This window comes from Narcine bancroftii, chromosome 3 (assembly GCF_036971445.1).
Source record: "Narcine bancroftii isolate sNarBan1 chromosome 3, sNarBan1.hap1, whole genome shotgun sequence".
In the NCBI taxonomy this organism is placed as follows: domain Eukaryota; kingdom Metazoa; phylum Chordata; class Chondrichthyes; order Torpediniformes; family Narcinidae; genus Narcine; species Narcine bancroftii.
The window spans coordinates 27222343-27245713 of record NC_091471.1 but is presented as its reverse complement, the minus strand read 5'-3'; the positions used below and the strand labels follow the sequence as shown (position 1 = coordinate 27245713).

Here is a 23371-nt window from a genome sequence, read left to right as displayed (position 1 = left end):
CCAACTCTCCGGAGAGCCATAAAAAAAAGAAAAAAAAATAAAGAAAAGCAAAGCATACATATTAAAATCTAGTCAATATCAATCAAAATGTAAATATTCTGAATATAACAACCACCTATTAATTAAAAAAACTATAGTTATCCATGAAATATATGTAATTTTTTCCATTATTAAACAATATTTCAACTCATTATGCCAAAATTCTCAAATTTAATCATTTCAGGTAAAATCATATCTCTACCAAACACATGTTTTACCAAAGATCGAACTTGATAAAAATACGCTTACGCTTAATCGAACTGTTTAAACCCCGAACATTAAAAGTAGCAAACTTCAACTTTGACATATCCACTAATATTACTAAAAACTAATAATATCAATATATAAAGAGTCAGATCAACGTAAATAGGCCCTCCAATAGGAGAAAAAGAAACCATAAATTAAAGTCTAAATAAAATGAAAATTAAAAAAAGATAAAAAGAAAAAAAAAACCCCAAAAAACTACCAAAAGGTAGTAATCCCTAAACAAAAGTTGGGTGTGGATCACCCACCAGTGGCTGATGACATAGAGCAAATTTCTCCCTCCCTAGCCAAACAAAGAATAACAACAAGATATCATAATGACATAAAAAGAAAATAAAAATAAGAAAGTTCTCTATTCATCCAAGAAATTCCAGACTCGGCGACCCTATTTCAAGGAAACGGACTCTTTCCATTCCCATTTCACCCATTTCTGCCATTTCTTCCATTTCCAGAACAACCAGATTTTTCTTTAGGAGACAATGGTGGGCTACGTCTTTGTCCTCTTACATCTGGCAACGAGTCAGCAAAACTCATTGCTTCATGCTCATTCTCAAAAAACCCAGATTGAAAGTCTCCACAAAATACCTTCAACACTGCCGGATAGCAAAAAGTAGACTTATAACCTTTACGCCACAAAACTTCTTTAACTGGATTAAATCGACGCCGACGCTGAATAACCTCTTGACTCAAATCAGGATAGAAAATAACTCTACTATTCTGAATCATTAATGGAGCTTGTCGTTGTCTCGCGTTTTGCACTGCTAAACGAAGTATCGTTTCTCTGTCCAAATAATTCAAACATCGAATTATCACGGGTCTCGGTGACTGACCTTTACGCATAGGTCCCTGGCATAGGTCTTCTTCTTAAGGTTCTATGAGCTCTTTCCAATACCAGACCTCCAGAGAAAAATTCCTGCCCCAGTATTTGTGGAATCCATTCAGTAAAAAAACGAAGAGGGTCTTGTTCTTCCAAACCTTCTGGCAAACCAACAATCTTCACATTATTCCTTCTACTTTGATTCTCCAAATAATCTACTTTCCTCTCTAACTCCCTCTCACGTTCTCACAATTCCACCTCCAACACTTTTTCTGTATTAGAAGCCACTTGTTGTTGACATTTCAAAAAATCACCCTGAAATTGTTTAAAATCCTCACAAGATGCTTCCACACGTATTTTAACTGTATCCAGTTCCAAACTGAGCCTCTAGTGGATCACTTCCATTTCCCACATCTTTCTAGCATGTAACTTTCAAGTCAATTGGTTCCAAATACCATGATTCCTTGGCCAAGCTCAATCACATCAGAATAAAGCTGCCAAGTTTATTATTACAAAGTCCAAAAAATCTGTCACCATCGGTTGCCTATCCTTCCTCAACTATGTTCAGAACAAGCATAATTAAGGATCAAGTATTATTCATTTGTGTTAGTAAATATTCCACAATTATAATTATCTATCCCTAACACAGCATTTTTGAGATTTAAATATTCAGTCTCTTTTCAATAAATAGCAAAAGTTGGAGTTAAAATTCAATTCTACAAATGGCCTCTTCCAGATATATGGAATCTGTTTTCACTACTCACACATTAAGGCTAATTCTATGATACAATTTACCTGCATGTTTCTCAAATCTTCCACAGTAAAAGGCCTTCATGCAAGTTTGAGAATTTATCTATCAGGTAGTCCCTTCTAAATCTTCAAACACCGAAAACTCAACAAAAATTCAGTCAGCATTACTCAGGTGCTCAGAGCTGCACTTAGACCCAAGTTTATGTGTTAAAAAACCATTTCAGGTCTTGCTGGGAAATTATTATTAATATGCTCATATCAATTATCCTGCTTGCAGCGCTAAATTGAAAAACCATTGAATCTTAATTTATAAGATTTACAACCTTTTCTTAAGGAAACACAAGTTTTGTTCCAAGAAATAAAAATATTGAAAAAGCAGGGAGAAAAAAAATGACAGAAACAAAACTTAATAATAATTCCTCAGTTTCTTAATATAATTAAAACTTTCAAGATTCCTTTATTGTCATATAATAGTACAGAACATGTAATATTGCACAAAATTGCTTTATGCCTGTCGTAAGGATAAAGAGTTGCCATGTTTCATCTGCCGTTGTTGCCATATTAAATATTTTACAAACCAGAAGTGAATTTCTTGTGATCAATTTTACTGCAAATCCTTTAAAAGCACATTAAATCATAAAAACAGTAATCATTCAAAGTTAAAAACAATCATATACTCACTGAGATTTTTCCAGCCAGGTTGTACATCTGGAGTGATGCTTTCCAGTTCTTTTCTGAATTCATCCCTGGCCATAGCAACCAGTTCACTGTATTGAACAACTATTTTGGCTTCTGATTGAGCTGCCTCAACCTAAGTTTTAAAAAATATTTAAACAGGAATATATCAGAATTAATGCAACCCAGAATAAAGCAGCTACAAAAAATTATATTTTTTAAAAAAAATATACAGAATTCTACAAAAATGATTAACTGCTGGTGTTCAGATTTGTTAAACACTGGAATTAACAGAAAAACAGTTTGTTTCAGGTAAATAATCTATCAAATCTGGGTAAAGTTAGAAATCAAACAAGTTTTAGATTGCAGATGAAAAGGGCAGAGAAAAATAAAGAAGATCTGTGATATGATAGAGATCAGAGAGAAGAATGTCCCTTGTGTTATAGAATAAGTTAATAAAATACATTTTAAAAGGGTAAGATTGTGAGGTTTAGTTATCAAGTCACATTTCACAAACAAACATCTATCTCATTTGCCATTCAAGAGCTATATAAGGGTAGACTTCGTGTCTGCAATTTGCTTTGCAGAGACTATGGGAAGTGCTTTCACAAGTAGGTGTTAATGGACCAGCATGTTTGAACAGTGTCCAGGTGCAAGAACTGAGAAATATTTTGGCTGTTATTCTGGTTGAAGTTTGTTGTCCTGAGAGAAGCCACACACACACACACACACACACACACACACACACACACACACACACACACACACACACACACACACGCACACACACACACACAGAGGATTCTGCAATTCTGCAGCAGTTTGTGGTGAATGCTGCAAGTTGGCAGACCTGCTGCAAGACCCCATTTCTAGACAGGTTTTGAGTTTGGAGTTCAGCCTGTTCCAAAACTCTGTAGACAATTGCAGAAGTTGTGGCTGGCTATTGTGTTTCTTCTGGAATAGGAGAAAAAGAATTACTTGTGGTAACCTGGAAGAATAGATTATCTTTTGGAAAAACCCGAGAGGGAGCAAGTTTTTTCGGTAAGACACTTCAGTTACTGGTTAAGTGAGATCAGTTTGTGTGTCCAACGAACAAAGCGTGTCTCTCTGAAACCAACAAAGACCTTCCTGAGTGGTAACAACTTAAGTTAAAACACCAGAGTCTGGTGAATAAAATATCTGTATAATTCTATGCACAGTATTTAGAGGTGGGGTTTGGGAGGAATTGTTCGAGCAGCTTGCACACATACATTTTAAAACACAGAATATTTGCAGGACTTTTGCAGAATGCTTTTTGCAGGAGGCAACAAATTATCAACAGCAGTTTGCCTGGGAGAGCATGTGATCCTTGCAGGCAGTGGAGAAGAGTTTTGCTCTCAGAGAGGGAGGGTGTGAAACAGAGAGGAGAGAGACGGAAATCCATTCCAGAGGGACAAGCTGGCAAACTTTGGAAGGCTGCCTGGTCAAAGGAGAAGACTGGTGGTATGAAAGGTGATCTGAAAGAAAGAGGATCATCTGGAGAACCTTGAAGTGAGATTGAGAAGGAATTAGTTGCTGATGTCCTGGAAAAGGAATCTCTCTCTGAACCTGGTGAACTTTGTTAATGCTAACTTCTGTACACATTACAAGAACTGCCTGCAACCAGTGTGATGGAACTGTGATCCAAATAACTTTTCTAATCTTATATACACATAACACACACCTGCGCTTAGTGTTAGAGGGGGGATTAAGTAATAAGTTTAAGTTTAATTCTGTTTTCTTGTTCAAATATAATTAAAAACAACTTTTGTTTAAGTAACCCTGTGTTGTGGTGCATATCTATAGCTGCTGAATTTTGGGGTCCTCTGGACTCCGTAACACCTGATACCAATGAAATTGAATAAATGAAAAATGAATGTTTAGACAGTGAAAAAGAACTTTTCTGAACACATAAACATTACATACACGTGCACTTAGAATTAAAAGGAGGTAACGTTAGGTTAAGTTAATAGTAATAAGTATTGATCTTTTTATGATTATTATTAAGAAAATAAAACCAGTTTTGTTTAAGTAGCCATTGTCTTGGTGAATTTCCATTGTTGCTGGTGTTTGAGCCCTTTGGGCTTGTAACACTAGGTAGTGATGGTGCCAGCTGAAACAGGGTGGTAAAAATGCTGAATTAAATCTACAAGAGAGGGGAAAATTTCAAATACTGAAAGTATGTCATAATTTTGCAATGGCTGATCAGCAGAAATTATGGAATTCAATGGTACTATTCCTCAAGTTCCATGGGCTCCACTGGGACAGTATAGGAGACTAGAGAGGTAGGTCAACATTTAATTTTCAATCAATTGAAAGATTACTCTTGAAGGTTACATAGACGCTTTCTGTAATTGGTTGTCCTATCTATGTAACTTCCCTGAACACCTTTTAAAAAATAGAAAAGATGCTGAAAACACTGTGGAAAGAGAAACAGAATTACTATCGTGTGCCTGAGACCCATAACTTAGAAAGAGGCAGAGAGGGCAGGGAAAAAAATCTGATAAAATGAAAACAAACGGGTTAGGTTTTACTAACATCCCACAGTTCAGCAACACATAACAGAAGCAGCATTTTCTGTTTCTAACTGCCAGGTTGATTATAGAAAAGTTTATTCAATGTGAAAACAAGTTCAGACTGATAAAGATGTGGAGTAAGATTGGTCAGGCCTCTGTTTAGGAAAGAGATAAAGGGGCATCAAGCTGCCTTAAGGTGGGTGAAGACAAACTGGAGATGTAAAGGACTGGACACAAACCAGATGAGATTATAAAATGTGTCAAGAAGTTAGATGGGAAAAGATTGTCCAAGGTCAGGCAGAATAGGAAATGTACTGTGGGACAAGAAGCTGAAACAATAGATGTGCTTCAATGAACAAGAAAATAGTCCAATTATAAAGCCACTGGTTCGTGTCAACTGGTCTATTGGTAACTCTGCACTTTTGGACCACTTCTTACTTGTGCTCCAGTATGTGAGAGACATCTACTCATCTGCTTGCAAAAAGTCACCCGTCGTTGCATTTTGTGACAATAAACTTGGAAGAAATAGAAGCGAGGAACACAAAGTAACAAATTCAATGACTGAGAAACAACAGCAAAATCATAATTTTTCCTCACAATGTTGTTTCAATATAGAGAAGACAATCAAAAGATTGGGTGACTTGTATCAAATACTTCAATTCAGTCCACAAGTCCAATTGCAAACTTCCAATTCTCCAACAATTTTAACTCTCCATGCCACTTTGACTTCAGTCTCCAATAGTACTAGCTCAATGGGCAGCACTTCATCTTTTGATGGCATAATACAATCTTCAGGACTTAACATTTAATTCAACAATTTCTGAAACATTTAATGTGTCTAAAACATTAATTGTATATCTTTCAACAGAAGCTGCCAGACTGGTGCAAACCTGCAATTTATTTCTGATTTCAAGCATTCACATTACTGATGACTTACTTCATTCTTTCAATTATAATGATAAAAGTTATCAAAGGGTTGATTTTATGGCTTCAATAACTAAATAAAAATCTCCCAAAAAATCTGCAGACAATAGAAATCAGAAATAGAAAAAAAAGTTCTTTTTACAACGGCACAGCCTGACCTGCTGAATGTTTCCGGTGTTTCCATCTTTGTTGAAGTCAGGTGTTTTTCATGATTACATTATTGAGACAATGAAGCAATGGAGAAATGCAGGCACAAAAAGAGATAGGATCCTGCTTTTGAAAGAGGAAACTAAATAATTATATAACCACTTACAGCACAGAACAGGCCAGTTCAGCCCGACTAGTCCATGCCGTAACAAATTCCCACCCTCCTAGTCCCACTGACCAGCTCCCGGTCCATACCCCGAGTCCTTTATCACTTTTAGTGTCATCACCAAGGATATGGTAAGTAAGTTCAAGCAGCTGAATGGAAATAAGTATATTCTTAAAGCATCTGAGAAATTATCAAAAACAATACACAAGGGCAACTTTAACCTGATATGACCACACACAGGTGTAGAGTTTTCTTACTGTTGCCTATATGCCAAAGTAGGGAGTAACAAATTATACTTCATTAATTCAGAACTCAAGAAAGGTAGACATTCGCTTACATTTGGTTAAATCAGATACACAAACCATTCGATAAAAAGATTGTCTTCAAACTACATATTACCCATTAAGAATGTCTTTCAAAGGACTGTTTAATTTGAATAGCACAAAATCTTTGGAGAAATAGCAAGAAGCTCCAGGGAAAGCAAAGCATTAATTACAAATGCATGACCACTGCTAATTTCAATGCAAATGTGGTCACTTTTTAATCAAGAAGGGAAGAGAATTGAGACAGGGCTTCTAATCATGCTTGCCCAACTAACAAAGAAAATGGTAAGCATTTACTTCAAACAGTCTACTGATACCCTGCACCCTGTCTATATATCAGAAATAAAAAGGAGGCACTCAATTTAATTGTCTTGCCACAGGTTGCTGCATCTCAGACAAAAAAAGAGGGAGAAGTAGAGAGCTGTATAAAAATAGAAGCTACTGATTACCTTCTTTACTACCTCATCCAGATCCAATAACATATGGTTAAGATTTTCTTCTGCTGCCAAAAGCTGTGGTCTAACAGCAGGAATCCGAGTATGCTTAGCTTCTTCAATTGTTATCCGAAGATTATCCAATTCTTTTCTAAAATGAAGGAAACAATAAAACAGGAATCTGATCATAGTGTCTTTTTATGAAGGAAGTTGCATTTACCGAGGAAGGTTATTTTTCTCAGTCATGATCAACCTCCTTTTAATCGCACAAACTAATTGGTACTGATCACCCATTTTAGCAGATAGAGAATTGAAAAGTGACATTTGAATATACCATCAACTATTAACTTGTTTTACAAAACATTAATCATACAGTCATTGAAAACAGAAATGTTCCATAAAAACTGTCTAAGCCCACAAGGTACACAACTCGATGTAAAATACCTCTCTTGGAAAACCTTGGTTATTTGTTTTGGCCTTCAAAAATAATTTAATGAACTCCAGAAAAAAAGCCCTCAACCATGCATCTCCTCAATATTCTTCCAACATCAACCTTTTCTTCCATGTTCACTGGTCTATAACTAATCAATGATGCAAAAAAAATGAATATTTGGGAGACTGGATATGAAGTTATTGGTGGTCATTCCCGGTGCTCCTGAAGTCCACGATCATTTCCTTTATCTTGTCCACGTTGAGGCTCAGGTTATTACTCTCGCACCATTTCAGGAGATTTTCCACCTCTTCTCTGTAGTGAGACTCATCATTGTTGCTGATGAGGCCGACAACTGTTGAGTCACCTGCAAACCTGATGATACTGTTGGAGCTGGATCTGGCGATGCAGCTGTGGATCAGTAGTGTGAACAGGAGCAGACTAAGCACACACCCCTGAGGTGCACCAGTGTTTGGCATGACTGTGCTCAACATTCTGCTATCGACCTGGACAGATTGTGGTCTTTCCATTAGGAAGCCCAGAATCCAGTTAAAGAGAGAGGTGTTGAGTCCCAGCAAGGACAGCTTCTCCAACAGCCTCTGAGGAATGATTGCATTAAAGAAATATTAAGGAAAATGTCCTTGTTTGTTGACAAAGAATCAAATGATGGCCTTTCCTGGTATGCAAATGCGAGTTCAAGAGTGAAAAAATATTCAGCAGTACAGCCATATGGCCTCTACCATAATGTACAATCTACATTACTTACAACCATCCGTAAATACGACCAATAAAAAAAACAGCTGTGTGCCATTCGGTAAGCTTATGATTCCCATCTCAGACAATATATTTCCACAAGCTGCACGTTACATTTTAAAGAGCAGCATATGGCTCACGAGCTGCTGCTTGGCCACCCCTGTTCTAGTTGATGGGAATTAACTGGCATATTATACATAATATTGTTACCAAAAGTACTCAATTGCTGATATTAACATTCCTGATCTTAAATCTTAAATGTACGCACAAGCAATCCAGAAAACCTACCTTGCCCTTGTCAGTGCTTCAGCTGCTTTGTCGACAATCTTGCTGCGAGTAGTTAGAGCATTTTCCAAAGCTCGCCATTGTTCTGACTTGCGATTTGCAGAATGCTGGAAAGGGAGAACTTGGCCTCAATAGAAAGGTACTTAGGACGCAATGTCAAAGTAAATCTGATGTCATTACAAAGAAACAACACCAAAAAAAACTACCTCTAATTTCTTGGCTGAACTGCTTCCAGGCCTGCCTAACAATACATAGCAAACAAGTAAGAGTGTACTGGAAAACCACAGATGTGACAGTTGGAACACAAGTTCTTTTACATTCCTCATTTCAAAGAAAATGGAAGAAGCAACCTTTTGTTAGAGGATTTCCATCCAGAATGGCTGGGAAATGTTTGTAAAATCACATTGCTGGAGAAGAACAGCAGGTCACACACATATTTTATAAAGATACATACATGTTTGCAGTTCACAGAAATGTTTCTGGTCAGTTGCTGCATTAATTAATACATACTGTTCAATGCCAGTCCAAGTCAGGAAATGCTGCACAAACAATTCACTGAAAACACTACCGACAATCTAGCTTTAAGATGGCCATTCTGAAGATTTGGGAAAGTATAAATTTTGGCTCATTCTATTTATTTTTTTCAGTCATGTTTTATGATCAGGAAATATCTGAACTCAGTCTTAAGCTCCACAAGCTTAGTCAGTTTATAAATTTGGCTGAAAAGTGAAGAATTCAAAAACGCAAGAGGCTTTCTAGTAGATGCAGAAGGCAATGATGAAATACTTTACATCTCACTTAAGGATAGGATATCGGTACCATCACAGAAGAGAAAGTAGAGGAGAGTTTTAACAGGAATCTGAGGGGAACAATTTTTCAAACAGAGATGGTTGATAATATGGAAAAAGCTGCCAGAAGAGGCAGTTGGGTCAGGAACTATTGCAATGTTTAAGAACATTTAGAGAGATACATGGATGGGATAGGTTTTGAGGGATATGGGCCATACGCAGGAAGATGGGACTAGCATAGGTGGAAAATTTTGGTTGGTGTGGACAGTTGAGCCGAAGGGCCTATTTTCACATGGTTTGACTAATTCTAACTAGACCAAATTAAAATGCAGAATCTTGAGGATAATAATGCAGGAGTTATTACTGGAGTCACATGCAAACTGGCATGGTCTTGAATGAAACAGTATCAAGTGAGTGGTTCAAAGAGAAACACAAGAGACTCTAAGAATTTGCTAACAATTTAATAATTTGGTCTTCATTACCTCAGAATTATCCATGGCTTCCTTCAACCTCTGAGCATGAGAGGTAATGGCTTGAATCGCTGAATCCTGGGCTTCAATTGCCTGGAGTGTTACTTGAGCACTTCTGCCAAGAGCATCCTCTAAAGTTGATGTTATTGCTGCATCAAAATAATGTATATTTTGGTGAGTACTTACAACAGCAGTATAGTTACTTTTTATTTAAAATAAAGAAACCACTCAGTCAGTCCTTAGGAAGTCAAGAATATTAGGTATTCAGTAAAGCAGAATGGGCACAATAAAACTTAACAAGTGATCCGTGGGTGGAACATTTGCAAAATTGTAACTATGACATATGCATTGCCAGAATACACTCAAGAGTACAGTCAGGAAAGAGAATCCCATTTTCAATTTCCCATGATAAAAACAGCTGGTTTACAATCCAAGGCTTAAAATGATAGTGCATTTATTTCACTAAATCTTAAAGAAAGAATACTTGTTCTAGTTTAAACGTGATTCTTATCCCAAATTAACTGGCAGAGACATAGGAATTTGATTGTAAAATAGGCAGTGGTGCATGAGCTGCTGTAATGGCAACACTGCCACTGGTGTGGACCCAGGAGAGCAGGGAGCAGAGGCACAACGCTGTCAAAGATTTCAACCCCCTGCTCTCAATGCCAGCAGCTTAGTACAGGTTTTAAATAGCCTGTTAAAGGAGCCAACGGTATTTACAAGTAAAATCCTGCAACCACGGGGTCTGTGCCCAAGATGGCAGCACCTGTGCTTAGCAGCAACCACTAGGCATTGCAGACACTGGTGGAGCAGCAGACTGGCGCAGGGCACTAGAAATGAGAAGACATCCCCTCACATTGAGAAGAAGCAGAGGAGTCAACCCTACAAGATAGTGATCACGGCAGCAGACCAGCAGAGACTCAGAAGCAGACGGATCCACACAGGCTGCGGGCGATTTACGGTCAGGGGACCCTCACGGGCTGCAGGCTGATGGACACTGGTTCATGGGAACCAGGTATCAGAGTTGGAATTCAAGAGGGGGCTGAGGGCAAGGGCTCCCAAAGGGCTAAAGCTGATCATGTCAGGGCTTTGGATCTGGAGCTCAGGTTGCCGATGAATTGAACAGAAGAGTGGGTGTTAACATCTCCCAATCTGTTCTGGGGCCTCCATAATGATGCAATCACAAAGAAGCGTTGCCAGAGGCTGTACTTTGTGAGGTGTTTGAGGAAATTTGGCATGTCACTGAAGACTCTCAAGAACTTCAACAGGTGAACCGCGGAGAGCATTCTGGCTGTTTGCATCACTGTCTGGTATGGAGGCACCAACTCTCAGGACCAGAGGGTTGTTAACTCAGCCTGCAACATCACAGGCACCAGACTTCACTCCATTGAGGACATCTACATGAGGTGGTGTCTTAAAAAATAAAAGCAACCTTTATCCTCCAAGACCACCCCCTCCAGGCCACGCCCTCTTCACTCCGCTACCATCAGGAGAAAGGTACAGGAGCCTAAAGACAAGCACACAGCGCAACAAGGACAGCTTCTTCCTTGCTACCCTCAGATCCCTGAATAACCAATGAACCAATGATACTGCCTTACTTTTCATGCACTATTTTTTTTTTAATTATTGTTGTAAGGTGGCTGATGTGAATGCTTCCACCGTGACGCTGCCGCAAAACACCGAATTTCATGACTTGTTCATGACAATAAATTCTGATTGACAAATCTGTTCAGTTGTAGAGGCTGTGGGAGCGCTTGAGGCAAATACATGGACACTCAGTGGCTCTCTTTTGCTTCTCTTTCTCTTGTACTGTAAGCAATGCTGAACAAAACTAATGATGACTTTGTCTGTCTTATGGCAGGCAGAAGCTAAATTATATCATGTATGTAACATTTTTAATGTATTATTATGTGACAATAAAAGAAACCGTGGACAAGAAACAAAGATGATAGATCACCTTGGCACTGAGGAAGAGCAGATATGGCTCATGTCGACGCAAGGTATTTAAGCTAGAAAAATCAAGAAATTTAAAAATGAATTTACCTACAACTTTGGCGTGATCCTCTTGCTCTTTCTGAATTAGATGTTTTGCCACCTCTTCAGGTGAACGTTCTTCTACATGTTGTCCCTTCAAGCCTTCAGATTCACAACCACAGCCTTTATCTTTACAAAAAAGGTAATGGACATTTAATTTTAAATGAACAATTGCCCACAAAGCAATCCAAAATAAATTAGTTGACCCAAACTCTCAAAAATATCTTCAAAATACTTTTCCTCTCCAGAACTACATCTCAATGTCCATTCAGTCCTATTATATTGAATGGTATTCTTTATATTTTACACCAATCAATTTTTTCATTTCATCAGCTTTTCTGTCACATATTTTCTAGACTTCAAACATATTTTTCCAAAATAATATCCAAGATTTAAGCAATTGCATATTTTTCACTACAATGACAGAAAATAATTCCTAAATTCAGTGGGATTTGGACTGAAATGCATCTGAAGAGCTAAATTGCTGCTAAAGCAGGGCCATTATCATTGACTCTATTACCATAATAGAAAATGCATTTATGCACATTTACAACAGGAAGGTGTCCCACAAGAGAATTAACTATAACAAAATTTGATTAGAAGTCTCAAGTACATGATCAAATGCTTCGTTTCTGCAACATCCTACTGAGGGAGAATTAAAAGGTCAGGAAATTATTTGGCTTAAGAGTTCATGTAGGCCATCAGTTATACACTGATGAGAAATGAGAATGAGCAAGATAATGTTAACACTGAACAGAAACATAAACATAAGGCACTTTCAGGTGGCCAATCGACCCGCTTGTAAAGCTGCATATTTTGGCAAAATGCGGCTGTGGGAAGGCCACGTGACTGTGCAGGAGGTGCATGCAAGGCGAGCTCGGTAACTCTCCTCTGAGAGGGGTAATTCCCGCAGCACAGTGGCCTCCCCAGCCATCTGAATGCAGCCGCCTAAAAGCGGCTGCATTCGGATGACAGTCAGCTAGCCAGTGCCTGACAGCTCCTCTCTCAGTCCCCATACTGTTGGGAGGCCGGCGCGGACTGTCAGCACAGGGACGTCCCCACACTGATCCCGCTGCCCCGCTCTCTCTCCTCACTCATGAGATCAGTCCCCACAATGTCGGGCAGCCGGTGCGGGCTGTCCCGACAGTGTCGGGACAGATTTTGGGAGTGGGGAGAAGGGACTGGAGTGGCTGGCGGGGGGGGAAAGGGGCTGGCCAAAACAATGCTGGTACTCGACTCAAGCGCCTCCTTCTCCCCCACCGGTGCTCCAGCTTCCTTCCCCCCCCCCCCCACCAAGCCGCTCCAGCCCCGTAAGTGGGGAGAGAGCAGGGCAGCGGGATCAGTGTTGGGACGTCCCCATGCTGACACCCCACGCCAGCCGCCCAAGAGTGTGGGGACTGAATTCATGAGTGGGGAGAGAGTGGGGCAGCGGGATCAGTGTGGGGTCGTACCGCGCAGGACGTCCCCGCGCTTATAGCCCATGCTGGCTGTCCCAGCTGACAGCCAGCCATCCTGAATCGACAGCCCCAGGGACAAAAGCCAGAATGCGCTCAGATACACATCCTGGCGCAGCTGTCCTTTCAGGTGGCCAGCGCTGCGCTTTCAACGCTGCCACCTGAACTGCAATTTAAAGGGATGCTTCTGCTTCTTCAGGCGCATTCTTAGCGGAGAATGCACCTGCAAAAGCTTATCGAAAGCTAAACCTGCTAAGGAATTAAACTCAGCAAATCAGTATATCCCTTGCGAAGTACATTGGCTATCAGATTAGTTTTGAATGAAAAATATAACAACCCAATGATCCAAAGAAACACGATGAAGTTGTAGTGCTCTCCGATTAACTAAAAGCTAGGAATAGAGATTCTTTTTCCTCAAAATATCCACTTCACCTACCATTTTTGTGTTCCATTCCATGCTGACTTGTAGTTTCTGAACCTTGCTCCTGAGCACTGGGTTCAACTTGCACCACAGGAGCAGGTACTGATGGGGCATCGCCAACAGCAGAAATAATTGCAGCTGCATCCTTGGAAGAATCTGAAAAGAGTTTGGGTTTGTGGTGGGGATAAGAGAATTACATTCCTTGCTTTCAAGAGAAATGTGGTCAAGTTCCCATCTCACATTCTGGCTGTTGGCACTAAGAATGATATATTTGTTTAGAAAAGTAAGGATGTACAATAGACAACAAAAGGGAAAATTGCTCTTCGAGGAATTGTTGGAAGCTAAAGCATACCATCTACCACATTTTCTGATTCTTATAATGATACGTCTGTCATTGGCCTCATCCATTGTTAGGGCGAAACCAAGTGTAAACTTGAGGAACAAATCATATTCTTTCTGGACAGGCTTGAACTTAACAGCATGAAAGTTGACTTTTCCAACTCTACTTACCACCCGCCCCCCCCCCACCCCACCCACTCTATCTGGATCCACTATTACCATTTCTTCTTTATCTACTTCTAACTTTTCTTCCTCCATCCCTTTCCTAGTGGTCTCTCCCTCTACCCGTCTTTCCACCTGTCATACCTCCAGTCCTATTTCCATCACCTCTTGGCACCTCCCCCAGATTCTTTCCCCTGTGCAGAAAAAGAATCACATCCTTCTCTCTTTAGTCTCAATAAAGGGTCCAGATAAATCCAAAATGTTTCTCCCATTGATGCTGTCTATAACTCACTGAGTTCCTCCAGCAATTCTTTGTTTGCGCAAGATTCCAGCATCTACATTCTTTGTGATTCTCTACGGGCATTGAAGAGTTGGCCTAATGGCTATTTCTCAGAGATATACCACACAGAAACTGGCACTTCAACCAACTGAGTTCATGCCAACCATCAAGCATCCATTAATCCAACATTAAACTCATCAACTCCATCCCTCACCCCACACTCCCCAGCCACAGATTCCACCATTCAACTAAACTAAGGACAATTTACTGTGGTAATTAACCTACCATATATTTTTGGGATATGAGCACTTAGAGAGGGAATGTGCAAGCACTACTCGAAGAACCAGAAATCAAGAATGAACCAAGAGGCTCTACTTTGTGTAACTCTATTAGGAACAATTAGAAACTTGAAATAATCAAAATCAAGTTTTAAACATGCACGAAACTCCGCTAACTTATTTCACCAATGGACAAGCTGACCAAACTGAGTCCGACATGTGTTGTCCTTTTCTCTACACCCACATATTGATGACCCAATTAAAATAGAGATGACCTCTATACAAAAAAAGGCAGATTAGTTTTCTCCGGTGGAGAATGAGGAGACACAGCACTCTTCCGCAGGGTTTTACCGCTCAGTCCAACTACTGACGGCTCTGTACAAGTTTCAAACAGCCTGTTAAAGGAGCCAACGGTGGTTACTTTTAAAATCCTGCAACAGCGGGGTCTGGATCCAGGCTGGCAGCGTCTATGTTCAGCACCAACCTTGAGGGGTTGCAGACACCAGGGGAGCAGAGGACTAATGCAGGGGACCAGAAAATGGGAAAAACCCCCATCCTCCACCGTTTGAGAAGGAGAAGCAGAGGAGACAATCTACGGGATGTTAACCATGGCGGCAGACTGTTGGGGACTTGAGGCAAGGAACCCACTCAGGCTGCAGGCAACTGTGGTGAAAGGACTCACACCAGGCTGCGGACTGCTAGAGACTGGCTGAAGAGGTACCAGCTATCAGAACCGAGATGCGTAAGGGTGCTGAGAGGGGCATTCCCTCTCAAGTTACTCAGTTTCTACCCATACTCCAAAAATATATGATAGATTAATTACCACTGTAAATTGTCGCTAGTTTAGGTAAAAGGTGGAATTTATGGCTGGGTGAGGGATGGAGTTAATGATATTTGTGTTGGATTAATGGATGCTTCATGGTTGGGATGAACTTGGTTGAAACACCTGTTTCTGTGCTGTATATCTCAATGAGAAATAGCCATGAGGCTTCATGATCATGTTAGAGATGCAGATCTGGAGCTCGGGTTACTGATAGTTTGGGCTGGAGCTTGTGTGGCTGCAGGAATGCTGAAGGCAAATCCAGATACTCAGCAAGCCTTTGGGGGGGAGGGGGATGGTGAAAAAGAGAGCCGGAATTGGTGGGGGGGGCGCACTCTCTTTTGTTTCTCTTTCTGATTGCAAGAGGCGCCCGGCAATTTCTGCTGATGGCGAATTGGTCTGCCCTATGGTAGACTTGAGTAATGTTACACCCGTTTTATTACACAATGAAGGAATCTTGAATCTGGATCTTTTTCTACTTGGGCACTTCATCCATCAATCCTTCACAATGCTGCAGAATATTTTCCAACAATATTAAACAGGATCCACTAAAATCTTAAATTACATGAACCAGAATTACCTTCTCCTGCAGTCTCTTCAAAGGGTAAAGCTTCTTTATCTTTATGACGCATGGTTTTCGGCAGTTTGGAATCTTTAAACACTTCAGTCGTCGTTGATATTTTCAATGGTCCCTCTGCATCCTTAAAAAAAAATGAAGTGTCGAATTAATCAGTACAATCCTACATATTTCAAAATTATCGACAGAACTGAACAGAACTAAGCACAGACAAGTTCCTGGCAAGAATTGACTTCACTGAAAAATGTATATTTATATGGCACTGCAATTCCCACTCTAAAATCTATTTCAGAATAAAAATAAAATTCTACAAATGTTAGGAGTAAAACACAAAAGTCTGCAGACACTGAGATTGAAGTAAAAACACAACATTGGAGAAATTCAACAGATCAAACAGTGTACTTTATGTTATCTTTACCTTTGCTACATAAAATACACTGTTGACCTGCTGAGTTTCTCCAGCATTGTGTTTTTACTTCTACAAGTGTCAATCATTATAACTTTTAAAAATTAATTATTTGCGTCACTATATCTTGTAATGTGTGAGCAACAAGTACAAAAATATATTTGAGCAAATTCTTGGAGTACAATTTTAATATAAAGTCAAACAAGTTCATTTGAGTCCATACACTTAACATCTACTTCTGTAATGTTTTCCAGCTCAAACTTATTTCAAAGGATTCTCTAACAACACGACGAGCTTTACATTAAGGTAAATTTTAGAAGTATTCCATTCACGGGCAGTGCTTGTGGGACATGTCCTCCTGAACGAGTTGAAAAAAAGTTATTTTAGGGTGGCATGGTTAGTGTAGTAGTTAATACAACACCATTTCACCGCCAGCGACCTGAGTTTAAATCGGGTACTGTCTGCAAGGAGTTTGTACAATCTCGCAGTGTCTGCTTGAGCTTCCTCCTACGTTCCAAAAATGTATGGGGTTTGTAGATTAATTGATGTATTTGGCTCATGAGCCAAAAGGTCCTGTTACTGTGCTATATCTCAAAATTAAATCATAGCTTCAAGCAGTTTCTTGACTATGGACTATCCTTAAGGAGTAGTCATCAGGATAGAAATGTTCCTTCAGACAGACACAGCATGGATTCATGAAGGGCAGATCATGTTTAATTATTTCATTGGAGCTCCTTGTGTATATGAGCACTATGGATAAAACAGGAGAATGTTGTATACTTAGATTTTCAGAAAGCATTCAACAAGGTGCCACATAACAGACTTCTGCATAAGGATGTATGAAGTTGGAGGTTATGCATTAGCATGTTCAGAGGATTGGTTAACAAATAGAAGGCGAAGAATTGGGATAAATGGGTGTTTCTTTGAAGCGGAGTGTCACAGGGATCAGAGCTGCACTCATAAATGCTTGGGGGGGGGGGGGAGAAACAAAGTATCGTGCAGCTAAATTTTGCAAAAACGCTAAACTTGTTGATAAAGAAATTTCTGTAGAGCAGAGAGAGAGAGTCTGCAGAGAGATATAGATAGGTTACGTGAGTGGGAAAGAGGTTTGCAGATAAAGAGCCACATTAATAAATGTAAGGTCATCCATTTTGGCAGGAAAAGTAGTGAATCGGGCTATTGCTTAAATGGTGAAAATTTATGAAGAGACCTGGGGGTGCTTATATATGAACTGAAAAAAGCTAATGTGCAAGGCCTGCAGATGGTCAAAAAGACAAATGGGAAGTTGGCCTTCATTGCAAGAGGGATTAAGTTTAAAAGCATGTGGGTTCTGCTGTGACTGGACAGGGTACTGGTGAAGCCTTCTTCATATTTGAGGAAGGAATATGGCAGAACGGAGGAGGCTCACTGGGTTGATTCTGAAAATGAGATGATTAGTTTACAAGGAGAGAGTGAGTAACCTGAAACTAAACTCATTAAAAGTTAGGATGGTGGGTGAAGGGGGAAGGAATCTTATAGAAATATAAAATCATGAAAAGAATAGATTAGAAGCAAGAAAGTTGTTTGATTGGTTAATGATACCAGAATTGGGGACATAATCTCAAGGTTCAGAGTAGAATTAAGACAGATGAGGTGAAACTGCTTCTTCCAGAGTGTAGTGAATCTGAATCTGTGGAATTCTCAGCTTTACAAGGACATGTTGGCCTTGAACTCTTAGGGCGGCACAGTTAGCGCAACACCTTTACAGAGCCAGCGATCAGGTCCAGACCTGGGTTCAAATCCCACGCTGTCTGTAAGGAGTTTGTACATTCTCCTCATCTCTGCGTGGGTTTCCTCCGGAGCTCTGGTTTCCTCCCACCCTTCAAAAATGTACTGGAGTGTAAGTTAATGTTGAAGGGCCAAATTGGCCTGTTACAGTGCTGTATGTCTAATTAAAAAATTTAATTTAATTTATTTCTTGCTGTTTCTCTTTTGAATGCTTCCCACTTGGCAGATGTAGATTTACGTGCAAGTAGATGCTCTTGCGAACCAAATATACAATTCAGAGAGACATGGAGAGTTAGAGTCTTTTCCACCCAGGATGGAAATGTCAAAATTTGAATGCACTGTTTTATGGTGAGGGGAAAAGTTTAATGGAGATTTTTTTTAAAGTTTTTTTAATTTTTCACACTGTGAACCATATCAATCAAAATACATACAAACATTTCCCTCTTAAATATACACAGTGGCATTTTCTCCTCTTTTTTCCCCTCTACCTTCCCTCCCCCCTCCAAACCCATTAAACGTTCAACATATACAATACAATAAACCCATTAAACAATGTCATCACACAATGAAAATAAACAAGAAAATTGTGTCATCTACTTTTACACACTGGGTCAGTTCATTTCGTCTTCTTCTCATTCTATCATTTTAGGGGGTGGAGGTCTGCGGTAGGTCTTCTCTGTTATGTTCCATGTACGGTTCCCAAATTTGTTCAAATAATGTGAATTTATTTTTTTAAATTATATGTTATTTTTTCCAATGGAATACATTTATTCATTTCTATGTACCATTGCTGTACTCTCAGGCTCTCTTCTGATTTCCAAGTTGACATTATACATTTTTTTGCTACTGCTAAGCCTATCATAATAAATCTTTTTTGTGCTTCATCCAGTTTTAGGCCTAATTCTTTACTTCTTATATTACTTAGAAGAAAGATCTCTGGAATTTTTGGTATGTTGCTTTTTGTGATTTTATTTAATACATGATTTAGATCTTCCCAAAACTTTCTCACTTTCTCACATGCCCAAATTGCATGTACTGTTGTTCCCATTTCCTTCTTGCAGCGAAAACATCTATCCGATAATGTTGGATCCCATTTATTTAACTTTTGGGGCATGATATATAACCTGTGTAACCAATTATACTGTATTATTCGTAACCTTGTGCTTATTATATTCTTCATATTTCCAGAGCTTAACTTTTTCCATGTTTCATTTTTTATCTTTATGTTTAAATCTTTTTCCCACTTTTGTTTGGGTTTATAGCTTATTTCATTATTTTCCTTCTCTTGCAGCTTGATGTACATGTTCGTTATAAATCTTTTTATTATCATTGTTTCTGTAATCACATATTCAAAGCTGCTTCCTTCTGGTAACCTCAGTCTGTTTCCCAATTTATCCTTTAAGAAGGCTTTCAGTTGATGGTATGCAAACATTGTACCATGAGTTATTCCATATTTGTACTTTATTTGTTCAAATGTTAATAAATTATTTCCCAAAAAACAATTCTCTATACTTTTAATTCCTTTTCTCTCCCATTCTCGAAAGGAGATGTTAAAGGGATTAGATGATTTTGAGTCAATAATAATTTTGGTTGTTGGTAATTTGTTTTTTTTCCTTTCGAAGTGAATCTTCTTCCATATATTTAGTAAATGATGCAGTACTGGTGAGCTTTTATATTGCACCAGCTTTTCATCCCACTTATAAAGTATATGTTCCGGTACTTTCTCCCCTATTTTATCTAGCTCTAACTTCGTCCAATCTGGTTTTTCCCTTGTCTGATAAAAATCTGATAAACACCTTAATTGTGCTGCTCTATAATAATTTTTAAAGTTTGGTAACTGCAAACCACATTTTTTGTACCACTCTGTTAATTTATCTAACACTATCCTCAGTTCCCCCCCCCACCCCCACCTTTCCATAAAAATTTCCTTATTATTCTCTAGTTCATTGAAGAATTTCTCTGTTAAGGGAATTGGTAACGATTGAAATAAGTATTGTATCTTTGGGAAGACATTCATTTTAATGTAATTTACCCTCCCTATCAACAATAGTGGTAATTCTTTCCAATGTTCTAAGTCTTCCTGTAATTTCTTCATTAATGGCTGATAATTTAATTTGTTCAGGTGGCTTTATTATTAGATTAGTATCTAACCTGATACCTAGGTATCGGATTGCTTGTGTTTGCCATTTAAATGGTGATTCTTTTTTAAATTCTGTATAATCCGCATTACTCATTGGCATCGCTTCACTTTTATTTGCATTGTTAAGTTTAATGGAAATTTGAGGTAAGTATTTTTTTAAAAAGAAATGGTAGATACCTGGAATGCATCACAAGGGAAGGTGGAAGAAGCAGATATCATAGCAATATTCAAAAGACATTTAAACAGACACAGGATCAGATGTGTAATAAAGTGATAAGGATTACATACAGGCAAATGACATTAATTTAGATTGGTATCATGGTTGGTGCAGACATGGCAAGGCTGAAGGGCCTGTTTACAGGGTCTTCAACCTGAAATATAAACTTGTGTAGCGGGAGCAACACTGCTAACTGAAGGATCGCACAACCAGAAGTGGAGTTCAGTGAGCAAAGACTGATTTATTGCAGGCTGCCTGGCTGGTCTTATACTCCCAGCTCGGATCTAGCTTAGAACCGCACTGGGGGCCCCGACATCACCAGAGCATCACGTGGGTCCCCAAGCGCGGTCTTCTGATCCCGGTGCTGAGGTCGGGAGGAAACCCCCGACGGCACCATTTTGGCCAGCTGCCCCACCACGTGCGTGACAAGCGGGGGCGGTTCGCCTGCCTAATGGCGTACCGCCACACAGCCCCCCCGCCCCAGAACTGCCGCCAATGTCCTTCTTTGTCAAGCGGCCTCGCTTCTTGAGTTGGGCCAAAACTACTGGTTCGGTGGGGATGAGATGGGCTGGCTTTAACCTGTCCACCATAAACAGTTCCCTCTTACCACCGATGTCCAGCGTGAAAGTAGATCCTGAATGCTGGACGACTTTGTATGGCCCTTCGTATGGTCTTCGTAGAGGTGCTGTGGACAGGCCCCGCCTGATTAAAACGTACTCTGCGGAGTACAGCTCGCTGGGGATGTAAGAGGCCCGTGTGCCATGTCTGGGCGGCGGTGGGGTTGTGAAAGAGTCCAACTGGGCCTGGAGGTGGGAAAGTAGACTGTGCGGTGACTGCTGGGGGTTGTGAGGTGTGTTAACGAACTCACCGAGTAGGGCTAGCGGTGCACCATAGACCAGCTCGGCTGATGACGCCTGTAGGTCTTCTTTGGGTGTCGAGCGGATGCCCAGGAGCACCCAAGACAGCTCGTCCAACCAGTCGGGGCCGGTGAGGCGGTGCAATCGCTCGACTAGCCCATTGGCCTGTGGGTAATAGGCAGAGGTGAATTGGGCGCCCCGATCATTGGTGAGGTGGTTCAGAACACCGAACCAGGCAACCCAACCTTTCAAAAGCACTCGGGAGCAGGAGTCCATTGAGGCACCTGGCATCGGGATCGCCTTGGGCCAGCGAGTGGTGTGGTCTACCACTGTGAAAAGGTAACGGTTACCTCGGGAAAAGGGTAAGGGTCTGATGATGTCCACATGTATGTGGCTGAACTGCTCCCGGACATGTTCAAAATCTTGTACGGGCACTCTGGTGTGCCTGTGTACCTTGGAAAGCTGGCAATAGGTGCAGGTTCTGGCCCAGTCCGCAATCTGCTTCCGAAGCCCGTGCCAGACGAAACGTTCTGACACCATATGGACCGTGGATCTGATGGAAGGGTGGGAAAGGTCATGGATATAGTGGAAGACTTGTCTGCACCAATGCTGGGGAACCACTGGTCGCAGGGTGCTCATGGAAACATCGCACAGGACAGTGCCCTCACCGTGAGGAGTCGGGAGGTCCTGGAACCGCAGGCCCGCAATGGCAGTCCTGAAGGCCGGCGTCGCCTCGTCGGACTTCTGGTCCCAGGCAAGCTGGTCAAAGTTGAGGCCGGGTGTCAGTGCGCAAATGGCTGGTCGTGAGAGTGCGTCGGCGACCACGTTGTCTTTCCCTGCCTTGTGCCGAATGTCGGTGGTGAACTCCGACACAAAGGAGAGGTGACGCTGTTGGTGGGCCAACCAGGGATCTCTTGCCATAGCGAGCGCCTGAGTGAGGGGTTTTGGTCGGTAATAATGGTGAAAGGCTTCCACTCCAAGAAATAGCGGAAATGATGCACCGCCAGGTACATGCCAAACAACTCACGATCGAAAGCGCTATAGTTGCACTCTGGTAGACGAAGAAGTCAGCTAAAGAATGCCAGTGGTTTCCACTGTCCGTTTACCTGCTGCTCCAGGACGGCGCCAACGGCTGGGGCAGAGGCATCGACGGAGAGCACCATATGCAGGTCGGTGCGTGGGTGAACAAGCATGGTAGCCTTCGCGAGGGCATCTTTTGTGGCTTCAAATGCCTTGCTGGTCTCTGGAGTCCACCATAAACAGGGATCCACCAAATCCCTGCCAACCTGAAAAACTCCCACTTATCCCGACTCTCTGCCTCCTGTCAGACAACCAATTTTCAATCCAGGCCAATATACTTCCCCGGACTCCACTTTCCTGTAACTTACTGATAAGTCTCTTGTGCGGCACCTTATCAAACGCTTTCTGGAAATCCCACTCACGGTGTTTGACCGATGAGGATGAAGAGCGGCTGCATGATGCGCGCAGCGCCCGGAATGAAGTGGTAATAGAAATTGACCATACCCACGAACTCCTATAGCCCCTTGAAGTTGCCCAGGCGTGGGAACTCCCTGACTGCAGTGACCTTCGTAGCAGGAGGTGTAGCTCCTTTGGCCGTGATGGTATGGCCCAGGAACTACATGAACTCTTTCCTGAACGGATTGATCGTCAGGCCGAAGTCGGCCAGTCAGGAGAACAGGGTGCACAGGTGAGATTTGTGTTGTGTCCGGTCTCTGTTGGTGACAAGGATGTCGTCCAGGTAAATGAATACGAAATCCAAATCCCTGCCCACTTTGTCCATGAGGCACTGGAAGGTCTGG

General features: G+C 40.8%; 1 protein-coding gene across 2 annotated transcripts in view; it reads right to left on the bottom strand.

Moving 5' to 3' along the window:
* Positions 1 to 23371, bottom strand: part of immt (inner membrane protein, mitochondrial (mitofilin)) — a 70440-nt gene that overhangs the window by 32842 nt on the left and 14227 nt on the right. The window contains exons 4-10 of one of the 2 annotated variants that reach the window (XM_069923654.1): positions 16168 to 16288; positions 13724 to 13864; positions 11843 to 11962; positions 9812 to 9948; positions 8545 to 8648; positions 7089 to 7224; positions 2552 to 2681 (exon numbers count right to left, since the gene is read on the bottom strand). In XM_069923654.1, the coding sequence (XP_069779755.1) occupies positions 2552 to 2681; positions 7089 to 7224; positions 8545 to 8648; positions 9812 to 9948; positions 11843 to 11962; positions 13724 to 13864; positions 16168 to 16288 (889 nt within the window). The remainder of the gene's footprint in view (positions 1 to 2551; positions 2682 to 7088; positions 7225 to 8544; positions 8649 to 9811; positions 9949 to 11842; positions 11963 to 13723; positions 13865 to 16167; positions 16289 to 23371) is intronic. The other variant, XM_069923655.1, reaches the window with a different exon arrangement.